Source organism: Suricata suricatta, chromosome 17 (genome assembly GCF_006229205.1).
Source record: "Suricata suricatta isolate VVHF042 chromosome 17, meerkat_22Aug2017_6uvM2_HiC, whole genome shotgun sequence".
Lineage (NCBI taxonomy): Eukaryota > Metazoa > Chordata > Mammalia > Carnivora > Herpestidae > Suricata > Suricata suricatta.
The window spans coordinates 21,857,830-21,870,075 of NC_043716.1; the positions used below are offsets into that span (position 1 = coordinate 21,857,830).

Consider the following 12,246-nt stretch of genomic DNA (forward strand, 5'->3'; position numbering starts at 1 on the left):
ATCTTACAGAAGGAACTTTTATTGTTTGTTGATCATTGACATTTCACACTTACTTGTCCATTCACTTAGCAAATATTTACTGAACGTGTGCTATGTGCCAGGCGTTGTTCTAGGCCTGAGGATACACTGTCAACAGAATTGTTGTCCTCATGAAACAGTTATCCTGAGGGATGGTGCAGAAGTATATATAACATATCAGAGGATGATAAGCAATGAGAATCAATCATTTATCAATGAGAAAGATAAAGGAGGGAGGAAATCTAAGAAATGCTGGACATTTGGGGATGAGGAATTGTGTTTTATTAAAGGGTGGTCAGGGAAGGCCTTGCTGAGAAGGTGGCATTTATATAAAAACCCAAGAGCTGAGGGAAGTCAGGGAGTCAGCCAAGCCAATTAGATATAGGAGGAAGGGAGAGAAGCCCAACTTAATTACCTTGAATCCTGAACTGAATATAATCAGCTTGCCTCTCATGTTGCCCAAGAGCTGTAAAAATTAGATTAATTTCTAAAGAACCCTCAACAGATAATTAAACACTCAAGATTTAGTGAGGGTTTAAGTATAGGTAGCAGGGGCTAGGAGAATGGGGGAAGGGTATGGGAGAACATTGCAGTGGTGTTCTGTTACTTATAAACCTTTTCAGAGATTTCCTTAAGCATGAAACAAGTTTTCCTGGTCACCTCCCCTCCTGCATCTTACAATGACACCTTCAATCACAGGTGGTTGGTATCTGTCACTATGAAGTAACTCTTAGAACTTAATTTGACATCCTGTAAGTTGAGGAGACATGGACTGTGAGGCAGGAAGCCCTTATGTAGTATTTGGAGACAGACGACTATAAAACAGGAAGGTAAATGTGTGAGCCTCAAGTATTTTGGGTATTGCCTAGTTTTCTTGCAGTTTGAGCATCCCTTATTGCTGGTTCCCTGAGGTCCTCTGATGTCCCTGCTCTGCCTGTAGTTCACTGGGAATGAGCTGTCTACAGTAAAGGATCCCAGTTTTGTCTGCACATGGCGCTTTGACTTTCCTGGTTCTCTAGTTTCCTGATACTGACACGTTATGTCATGACTGGATTGAGCAAAGAAATTTTAATTCAAGATACTAATTTTCCTTTTTTCCTCTCAGCATCTGTGAGCGTGTAACTCCCCGGCTGTCTCATGCCAACTCGGCAGTGGTGCTTTCAGCAGTAAAAGTTTTAATGAAGTTTCTAGAGTTGTTACCCAAGGACTCTGACTACTACAATATGCTGCTGAAGAAGCTGGCCCCTCCACTTGTCACTTTGCTGTCTGGGGAGCCAGAGGTGCAGTACGTCGCCCTGAGGAATATCAATCTAATTGTTCAGAAAAGGTTGGGAAGCCATGAATTGGTGATTAACGTGTTTGTGATTTTGAATTAAGCTTAATAATATCAATATTAGAACATTAAATCTTACTGATATATTTTTATTTTTTTTAATGTTTATTTTATTTTTGAGAGAGCATATGTATGAGCAGGGGAGGGGCCCAAGCAGGCTCCACGCTGTCAACTCAGAGCCCAACACAGGGCTCAATCCCATGAACCATGAAGTCATGACCTGATCTCATATCAAGAGTTGGATGCTCAACTGATTGGGCCACCCAGGCTCTACTAAGTTGTTGTTGCTGTTGTTTTTAATGTTTGTTTATTTTTGATAGAGCACAGGCGGGAGGGGGCAGAGAGAGAGAATATGAAGCAGGCTCCAGGCTCTGAGCTGTCAGCACAGAGCTTATTATGGAGCTCAAACCCACAAACTGTGAGATCATGACCTGGGCTGAAGTCAGATGCTTACCAGCATGTATGGAAATGAAAATGTTGAATGGCAGAGCAGATTGCCCAGGGCGAGGAGGCTAATAGTTGCTTTTGGAGTGTCCCTGTGATAAATACGTAGTGCTGCTCTCCAATTTAATTTGTTTCCTGAAGGGCCTCTCAATAGTATAGCAGCTTATGCCTGTTTCATCTGGGTTAGGCCTGTACCATAAGATTGTTCTTCCAGCAGTTCTTAGCAGTATATATCCTAACCCTTAAAAATTGCCGAAAGGGGAACTGATTAGAGGGGTATAAAGGAAGTTGGTGAGGTTTTTGGAATGGGGAGGAGAGAATGGCTAGCAGAGAGGCACAGATTAGGTATTAACACAGACTTAAAAGGATATGTCAACATATGCCTCACTTTCCTTATCTTGTGTTTCTCTGTACCACAGGCCTGAAATCTTGAAGCAAGAAATCAAAGTCTTCTTTGTGAAGTATAATGATCCCATCTATGTTAAACTAGAGAAATTGGACATCATGATTCGTTTGGCATCCCAAGCCAACATTGCTCAGGTCAGATGTAAAGCAAACTCAGGTTTACAAAGCACTTATTAGATCTTAAGGTCTGGTCTTCAGAAAAAGCAAGGCCATGAAAGTACTGTTTGAGAATCCTTAATGATTATCTATTTCCTGAATTTTTAACAGGTTCTGGCAGAGTTAAAGGAATATGCCACAGAGGTGGATGTTGACTTTGTTCGCAAAGCTGTGCGGGCCATTGGGCGGTGTGCCATCAAAGTGGAGGCAAGTGTCTAGTGTGGTTGTGATCATATTATGGGACTCGGAGTGTTCTCTTCATTCCTTTCTTTAAAATACATTTTTTAAGTTTGTTAAAATAATAAAGTACATAGACAAAATTCCCAGAGGGAATTGTTATTAACTCTTTGTAGTTTCAGTTATTTCGACTATCCTTCCATATTTCTAAATAATATGCTTATGGTATTTATTGATTTACCAGTTATAGACCTTTTCTGTTTGTGCTTTATATGTACCATGAAGTAACATGCTTCATGTGCCCCACTGTTCCTACTTGAACCCTCCTATTTTCCAATAGTTCTATCATGAGGTTTTTGTTCCTGTATTGATAATCTTTGTAAATTGAGGTAATATGCCTTCATTTATTTTCCTATCGACTAAAGGTTGCAAAATTTACCATGCATATTCTGACCAAGAATATAGAGCCAGTACAATACAAATGATTGTATTTTTTTCCTATAGAGGCTTTTATTATTTCTGGAGTTTCTATAATGACCTTTCTTTTTTCTTGCATTATATGTTTTCATTGCATCCCTATCTTCTTCCATCCAAACTTTTCAAGCATAGTATCAAATATGTGAACCTTCTTTTGTCCTAATCCTTTGTCTCTTCCAGTCCTCTGTCCTCTCACTTGCGCCAGTCTGGCTTACCACTTTTTTGGCCTCTGCACAGCCATCATTCCATATGGCCTCTCTTTAGAGCTCTTTCTTGTTATTGGTCATCTTTAATCGCATTCCTTTTTATGTGATTGTGATAGCTTCTTGAGTCTCTGGCAGTATGAATTAGAGTGTTTTGTTTCTGCAGTTCAAATTTGTCTGGAGTACTGTATGGTGACTGTTGCAGGACTGTATATAGTTTTTAATTGAGGTGTATATCATGCATGTAGTAAATTGCAGCCCCTTTAAATTGTTTAAGAAGGAGATCACAGAAAAGATCATCAGGACTTCTGTTAGCATAGGCAGGGCTGCTGACCAACAGGTTTCTGCTTTAGGGCAGGGAGTTGATTTTTACTTGGAAGTCCTCTGAAAGAGCTTCTCTGTGATCTGAGAGGGGGGATTAAGTTTTAGCTTGGTTGTGGCCTTCCAGTAGGTGTTATGAGCTATAGCTTACATTGCCCTGCTTCATTAGTCACCAGTCCTCCATTTGTTTTTCATCATTCAGGAATTTGTTGAAATTAATGAAAGCCTCTGTTTGCTATGATGTAGTGGATTCAGAGCTCCATTTGTTCTTGCTACTTGACTATATGCAGTTCTGCTTAGAGTCAGAGGGTTGGACCATCTGATTTCTCAAGGATACTAAAATAATTTGCACAGTGTGTCCAGTACTTCATGGGAACAGAAGGAAACAGATGCTGTGTCAGAGAAGCATCCATGAAAGCCAAGTCCCTAATTAGCCTTCCTTTTATTCAAGACAGTGCTGCTTTATGTAGTTACCATCGATAAATCATTTAGTGGGCTGGCATTAGAGCAAGAAGTTAATTACTCCTGGTTCTGATAGCTTAGTTACTTCAGATATTTAATACTCTCTCTTGCTCCACTGAGAAATAGGGAAGTCTTTTTATTGGATCTTGATAACATCTTTTTTGTCACCATTCTTCACATTGTTTTCTTACTGAAGTATAGCCACCCACTTACTATTAGATAGTTTTCAGAGATTTTCCTACCATAAGAGTCATTTTGTGCTTTTCATTGCCAGACTGTCATCACCTTATTGACTTCTTGTGCAAAGCTCTAGAGTCATTCAAAATTATATCTCATTCCAAAATTAAAAGAAAAGAAGCTTTCTGTCAATCAAATTACTAGAAAGTGTTCTCCATCTGTATTCCTAGAGGCTGTTAATGCCATGTATTGTGACTAATGGGAAGGTAGTCCATAATCTGCTAGAAGGGATAAACTTCTGATGGCTTTCACTTCTTCCTTTGACTTGGGATGCCCAGGTAGGAATATGGCAGCATGTGTGGAGTGATCTTTGGAAATGTAAGATCAGCCTTCTAGCAAGTACTCTCTTATCTCAGGTTGCCTAGATTTGCCGGAGCACTTTTCCTAGACCTGATTTAGTCGTGAAGGTTATCGGTTGGAAAGAGGTGCCCAGCCCAAACACAGTTATGGGGCCGGAGAAGCAATGCTTGTCTGTTTCTCATAAAACATTCACGGGTAGGGGGAAGAACCAGCCAGAGAATTGTAATAGGCTTTCTGTGTAGCCTCTAAACTCAGCTACTGCATTCTCTCAGGGCATCTTACCCTTTTTTTAATGTGTAGCTGGTTTCAGAATATGACAAATGCGAGAGAAATGAATGTTAGTTTAATGCTTAGCTGCGAGAGAAAGGCCTACTAACAAGTTGAGGTGTCTTTAAGAGTTTGAGTTGTAGTTTTATAAGTGTAAGTATAGGCGTTTCTATGTTGCTGGAAGTAATCTGAGGTGAAAAAATAGATATAATTTTGTTATTAAGTTGGTTAGGTTAAAGATTAAGCAGTGAGCTGCTCAATCAATAAATTGCACTAAGAAAGACAGCCCAGTAGTACTGTCTTTTCCTATAACTTTTGCCTATTTTTTGCCTGTTTTTTTTTTAAGTAGATTTTACTCCTCTCCTCCCCCAGCTTTATTGGGGTGTGATTGAAAAAGTTATATATATTTACAGAGTATACCTATTTCTTCAAGGAGGAGATAAAATCCCTGGTCCTTCTTAGTCTTCTAAGTAAAATCAAGTGATTTTTTTTATTTATTTGTTTTTGAGAAATTGAGGCACTCATAAGTTCTCACTTCCTAGTCTTCTGTTTTGTGGTGTTTATTACAGATCTGGATAAGATACTGATCTGTGTCTTATCCTTTAATTTAAAACAAACAAATGTTTTTTTTTCTGCTATGAAAACCATATAGGTTTACTACATAAAGTTATAAAATAAGAACATTTAAATGAAAATAGAACACTGTTTTCTCCTGCCCCGTTCCACCCTCCCAGAGATGATGTGGACATGATTTTAAACCTTTGTATAGTCTTTCATACACAGGTGTACTTTTCACAAAATGAGATAATTCTAAAACTGCTGTTTACTTTTCTGATCTGCCTTTTTCATTGAATTATACATGGACATTTTTCCTTGCTATTAACATTCTATATCATTTTTTTACATCATTTGTATACATTATAATCATGAAGTGTGATTATTTCTAATTTATTTGGCCTTTCTCTTATTGTAGGAACTTAAAAGTTCTGCTCTTTTTCCAAATAATGATACAAAGAGGACCTTATCACCAAATTTTTGGTATCTAGTGGAGGTGAACATTATTTCACTTATTAGCCATTTGGAATCGCTTGTTCATGTCCTGTGCACCTTTCCCCAATGGGTTATCTTTTCCACAATGATTTTTTAAAAATCTTTTATAATGAAAGATATTAATCCTTCATTTTATAGCAGTTATTTTCCTAATTTGTTTTCCTTTTGATTTCATTTGAAGTTGGAGTTCACAGAAGTTTACGTTTCCTTGTGTAGTGAGTTCTGTTTTGTTCTCAGGGGTTCTTGAGTGGCACACCTAGAAGATTATGCTTCACCTCAGCCTTCCATAAAACTCACTGTTCCTTTCTACTTTTATGGCAAAGATTTTGTTTTTTACATTTAACAATATTTTCAATCATTAAAACAATTAGGAAGAATTTTGGTGAGGATCAAACACCAGAATAAATCATTTTTTCCTTACTGTTAGGAAATGTCTTATACTAAATTTTATAGGAGTGTATTCTGTATTTCTCTGTTTCTGATTTCTTTGAACAGTGATTGGATGTTTAATCTTGTTCATCTGCCATACTGCTTTAATGGTAGGTTTTATTTTTCTTTAATCAAAAGCAATACGGTTGAGATGACAGTTTGCTCAAAAATTACTGTTCCAAGAGTGCCTGGGTGGCTCAGTCTTTAAGTGTCCGGCTTAGGCTCAGGTCATGATCTTACAGTTTGTATGTTTGAGCCCCACGGCAGGCTCTGTGCGGACAGCTCAGGGCCTAAAGCCTGCTTCAGATTCTGTGTCTCTTCTTGTCTTTATTATAGTAATGATACAAAGGGCTCAGCTAAATGTTAACTTTATATCAAATCCTGTGTTAAGCACTTGATTTGTGTTATTTATGATAATTTAGACCTTACAACAGCCTATATCCTACATATTCTAATTTATTACAACTTATATGTTTAAATTTTTCTAATTTTGTTGTTGCAGTAATCACATAGGAATTACTGGCTGAAAATGAATAAAATAGAATCCAGAAATGAAAAAAGTACATAAAAGGTGGTAGAATCATTTCATGGTGCAACAGAATCATCATATGAATAACATCAAGATGCAATTTTGTTTTTATTAAGTTGCTTGGAGTGATTTAACTTCTTACCTTTAAAAGATTTTATTACAGAAGTTTTCCAGCATACACTAAAGTAAAATTGATGAATGAGCTGTCATGTACACATTTTGAACAAGTATCAACATGTTGCTGTTCTCATCTTATCCCTTCCCTTTCAAGGAAATGGAGTGCTATTGTTTTTTGTTTGTTTGTTTGTTTGTTTGTTTGAAGTAAGCTTCACGCCCAGCACAGAGCCCAACTTGGGGCTTGAACTCACGACCCTGAGATCATGACCTGAACTGAGATCAGGAGTCAGACGCCTAACCAACTAAGCCATCCAGGCACCCCAGTGCTATTGTATTTTAATGCAGATGCCAAATAAGGTCTTACTAAAGTATTACTCCAATGTGTGTATCTAATAGATTAGGTCCCTAAAAAAATATATTGTCATGATACCATTACTATACCCAACAACTAACAGTAATTCTTAAATCTCATTGAATACCCAGAATATGTTCACTTTACCCTAAGCGTATCTTTTTATAGTTGCCTTGGTCAAATCAAAATCTAAAGAAGAACCCCATGTTGCATTTGATTACTATTACTCTTAAGTCTTTAGTTCCTTGAGGTGCCATGTATTGAAGTGAATATGTCATTAGGTTTATACAATTTCCCAGAGTCTGGATTTCGCTGCTGTAGTTTAGTGATGTTTTTTATCTCATTCTGCCATCCTCTGTAAATGATTAAATCTACAGGGTTGGTAATGTTCATGTTCAGTGTTAGGCAAAAGTATCTCTTCTGACGCTGTGTACTTTTTATTGCATCTTATCCAGAGGCATCTTATGGAGTGACCCATAGTAGTACATGGTGAGATATGATAAATTAGTCCTTGATTGTTAGAGTCTCTTGTCCAAAACCTTTTTCTTTCTAAAAACTATGACCTAGAGTTTCAGCACATTAGTTTTAACACTTGAATTCTCCCATCGTCCCTTCATTAATAAAAGATTAATAGATTCAGTTCTATTTTATAGATGAACTAAAGGCCCTAGAAAATTGCAGTTTATCTAAGGCCATAGACTTTCAGTTATATGGTTAAAAAGATGTCAAATTTTCCTTAAGAATTTTTTGAGTCAAAGATAACTTTGAAAATATAATGAAAGCTATGAATCCTCTCCCCAGAAACTATGCTTATATGCACATATGCAATTCAGTTTCATTTCAAGAGGCTTATTTTATTTATTGATTGGCTGATTTTATTTTTAAGTAATCTGTACAGTCAACATGGGGCTTGAACTCAATGACCCTGACATCAGGAGGCACATGCTGCCCTAGCAGAGCCAGCCAGGCACCCCTCATCTCAAGAGGTTTAAAGATGACTTCTGCTGTCCCTCTTATCCATGAACTCCAGATAAAGATCTACCTTGGCTTATTCTTTCCTCCTTCCTTGACATATTCTTTCTTCTCGTTTCTATTCTCATGGCTATCCAAGGTGATTAATTTCATTTGATCCCACTCATCTGTCAGTATATTTTGCAGTGAATAAGATTTGGGGCATATCTGGAAATTCTGTGTATTTCCATCAGCTAGCCTAGCCTCTAGTATAGCTTGGTCAAATCAGGTGCCTAATCTTTTAGTCTAGCCTAGTTGGTGCACATGTATGTTGCAGAGTTATTGTTATATTGAGGTTGCATTGGAGAGATGGTCTGACTTGTCATTTATTATGTTCTTCTTCACAGCAATCTGCAGAGCGCTGTGTGAGCACATTGCTTGATCTCATCCAGACCAAAGTAAATTATGTGGTCCAAGAGGCAATTGTTGTCATCAGGGACATCTTTCGGAAATACCCCAACAAGTATGTCCAAATACTTCTACTCTCTTCAAATCGTACAGGAATGTTTAAGTAAGGCACTTTGAAATTGGCTAGGTGTGAATTATTCTTTGTAATGTAAAGTAGGATACCTTGTTATGAAAGATAATACTTATTTAAACATTTTTTTATGTCTATTTTTGAGAGAGAGAGAGACAGAGAGAGTGGGGGAGGGGCAGAGAGGGAGAGGGAGATGCAGAATCTGAAGCAGGCTTCCAGGCTCTGAGCTGCAGCACAGAGCCCTATGTGGAGCTTGAACCTACAGACCTGGAGATCATGATCTGAGCCGAAGTCAGATGCTCAACTGACTGAGCCACCCAGGTGTCCCTAAAAAGTAATTTTTAGATTAAACATAGTTAAAAACATAAAACCATGCACAGGGATTAAAACCTAATCTTTCATCCTGCTTTATTTACTTTGAGAAGAATTGAAGCCCTGTCTGAATAGCACTGTCAATTGGGATGTATTAAGTTAACCAGATTGTTTGTTGGTGAGGTTACTGTTATACAGAAAACCTATATATTCCAGATTATACAGGCATATAGTTTATGCCTGTTATCAGGCATAATTAATGCTGTGCTTCTTTTCACTCTCAGAAATAAGTGTTTCAGTTTGAATGGAAAATTATAGAACATGTAACAAATTATCAGTCTCTGTCCTTTTTTGCAGTATTCTAGTCTTTCCCATAAAGATACGTAAAATCTACGTATTTTCTCACATATTACATCTGTGGTTTCACTCCACAATTTTCACATTGAGCCTTCTTAGTTTATAAAGCAAAAGTACTTAATAAGGTTTGCTTTTGAAAGCAAGCAATTAAAGAATTTGAAAGAGTGAAATAAGAGCAGGTCTTGTAAGCATCCTAAATCTCCTTTTGTTTTATAATCAAAGGTGTTATGCTGAAGATTCTGATTAGTCTTTAAAGATAGTGTTAAATGGGGCACCTGGGTGACTCAGTTAAGCATCCAACTTCGGCTCAGGTCAGGATCTCTTGGTCTGTGTGCTCAAGCCCTGCATCAGCTCAGAGCCTGAAGCCTGCTTTGGATTCTGTGTCTCCCTCTCTCTCTGCCCCTCCCCTGCTCATGCTCTGTCTCTTTCTCTTTCACAAATTAAATAAACCTTATATTTTAAAAAGAACCATATACTTTACCACTCTCCCAGAAAAGAGGGGAGTTGGGTTTCCTAAATTTAGAAAGATTATGGGTAAAGATGCAGATTTCAATAGGATTGGCAGAGAAATGTGTCCATTTCTGGTTTCTATTAATAGGGTGTTATGACAGTTTAATTTTAAGGAAGTGCTATCAAAAACCTGGTTTAATTAGTGGAGTTAGGACAAACCATTAAATGTACTATTCAGTTGTCTGCATATAGTTTATTACACATAGTCATTTTCATGTTTAAAAGTACATTAGCCAAGGGGATGGATTCAACATGGTAAAAAATGAGAGCACTATAGACTCGTAAAAATAAAAACAAATATTTGAATTATCTGTTTCTTTGGAGAAAGAAGTCCTTAGTGTGGGTGCCATGGGAGGAAAGAACATGAAGATCTCTATAAAAAAAAAAAGCAGATAGTGGGTTAATGAACAAAATTACTATTTCTAGTCTGGATGCTACTCTTGCCTAATCCATTTTCCTAGCAGTAAAGTGGGATTTCTCTTCGCCCAGCATAAAGGCAAAATAGATAACAGAAAATTCTCTATAGTTAATAAGAAAGATTGTTAGAAATCACAGGTTAATTTTTCTATGTGAAAAGAATATCCGATGAGCTTTTATGACAGTCTGTGATCAAGTTACGAAAAATGATTGAAGGGAAATTTAAGACATCCATAATCTGCTGGCTTAAAGCCTGTGCATTCTCTTGACCAAAAGCCTTTATAGTGTGGTGGTTTGGTTTAGGGTACCTGTTGGTCATTTTGTCTTTAGCCTTCATTGTTAAAGACAGTTCTCAATAGTGCCCTCAGTGACCATAGTTCATTTTGTTAAATCAGGTATGAAAGCATCATTGCCACTCTGTGTGAGAACCTGGACTCGTTGGATGAACCGGATGCTCGAGCAGCTATGATCTGGATTGTGGGAGAGTATGCCGAGAGAATTGACAATGCAGATGAGTTACTGGAGAGCTTCCTGGAGGGTTTTCATGATGAAAGCACCCAGGTAGGTTCTCATCTGTGTCCTGTGCCAGATCTTTTGGGGAAGTTTTCAGGGAAAGTAAAGGTTGTGCACGTGTGTGTGTGTGTGTGTGTGTGTGTGTGTGTGTGTGTGAAGAATTGATGACCTTTCCAATTGTGCTGATTTCTTGTGGAATAAATCCGCCTTAGACTAATGGTTCTCAAAATTTAGTGAACCTAGAGAGTTCATTAAAGCAGAGGTTGCTGGCCCCACCGTTGGAGTTTCTGATTCAGTGGGTCTGAGATGGGCATTCTCATTTCTTTTCTTTTTTTTTCTTTTCTTTTTTTTTTTTTTTTGGCATTCTCATTTCTTACCAGGTTCGGGGTGCCGCTGCTGCCAGTGGTCCAGAACCACACTTTAACAAGTAATGGTTGAGAGCGGCAGGTATTTTAATTTTCTGTCACTGGAAGATGGTGATCTATTCCTGTTTGTAATGGTTGTGGTTCATTCCAGGAGGGGTTTTCACTCAGGGCTGGGGTGAGGGCTGGCATGTGCAGTTTGAAAAGATTCTCTGTGGATGGCTAGATTTCTTCCCATCTTCTGTCTCTCCTCTACCAAAATGGAGAGACCTGACCTTGGAGCTATGGGCCCAGAGAAGCAGATAGATTATAAAACCCTTTCCCCTGGCATTTGCACTCACTGCAAATTGAAGGTCATGTATGTAATCCACCACAGTAATTTTAATAGGCCTTAACAGGGAACACATACAAGCCTTTGTGTGTGGTTCAGCAGCCCATATTTTTTTTCACATTAAAAAAAATTCTTTTTAGCTATTGATTTATCTTTGAGAGAGAGACAGAGTCAGTGGGGGAGGGGCAGAGAGAGAGGGAGACACAGAATCTGAAGCAGGCTCCAGGCTCTGAGCCCGCAGCACAGAGCCCAGTGTGGGGCTTGAACTCATGAACCACAAGATCATGACCAGAGCTGAAGTCAGGTGCTTAACCAGTTGAGCCATCCAGGCGTCCCTCAGCAGCCCATTTTTAACTAACTGTGATCTGGCATAGTTTTACTGTTTTTTGGCTCTTGCCCTAGTATAACAGATAATTCCCTAATTCTCCCCAAGTTGTATCTTTTGGTGGAAATGAATAATGAAGGATTTAATATATAAGCAACTTTTTGTGCCAAAAATGCAACTTGGGGATAAGAGGCTAGTGAATTTTTTTTAAATTTATTTTTGAGAGAGGGAGGGGGAGAGGGAGGGGGAGAGGGAGAGGGAGAGGGGGAGGGGGAGGGGGGGGGGGGGGGGGGGGGGGGGGGGGGGGGGGGGGGGGGAGAGAGAGAGAGAGAGAGAGAGAGAGAGAGAGAGAG

The 12,246-nt window shown here is 38.5% G+C and overlaps 1 protein-coding gene across 6 annotated transcripts in view; it reads left to right on the plus strand.

Annotated features, from left to right (window-relative positions):
- Positions 1–12,246, plus strand: part of AP2B1 (adaptor related protein complex 2 subunit beta 1) — a 122,654-nt gene that overhangs the window by 34,865 nt on the left and 75,543 nt on the right. For all 6 annotated transcript variants that reach the window (XM_029929187.1, XM_029929191.1, XM_029929190.1 and 3 more), the window contains exons 7-11: positions 1,124–1,345; positions 2,215–2,335; positions 2,468–2,563; positions 8,636–8,751; positions 10,758–10,923. In XM_029929187.1, coding sequence (XP_029785047.1) covers positions 1,124–1,345; positions 2,215–2,335; positions 2,468–2,563; positions 8,636–8,751; positions 10,758–10,923 — 721 coding nt within the window. The remainder of the gene's footprint in view (positions 1–1,123; positions 1,346–2,214; positions 2,336–2,467; positions 2,564–8,635; positions 8,752–10,757; positions 10,924–12,246) is intronic.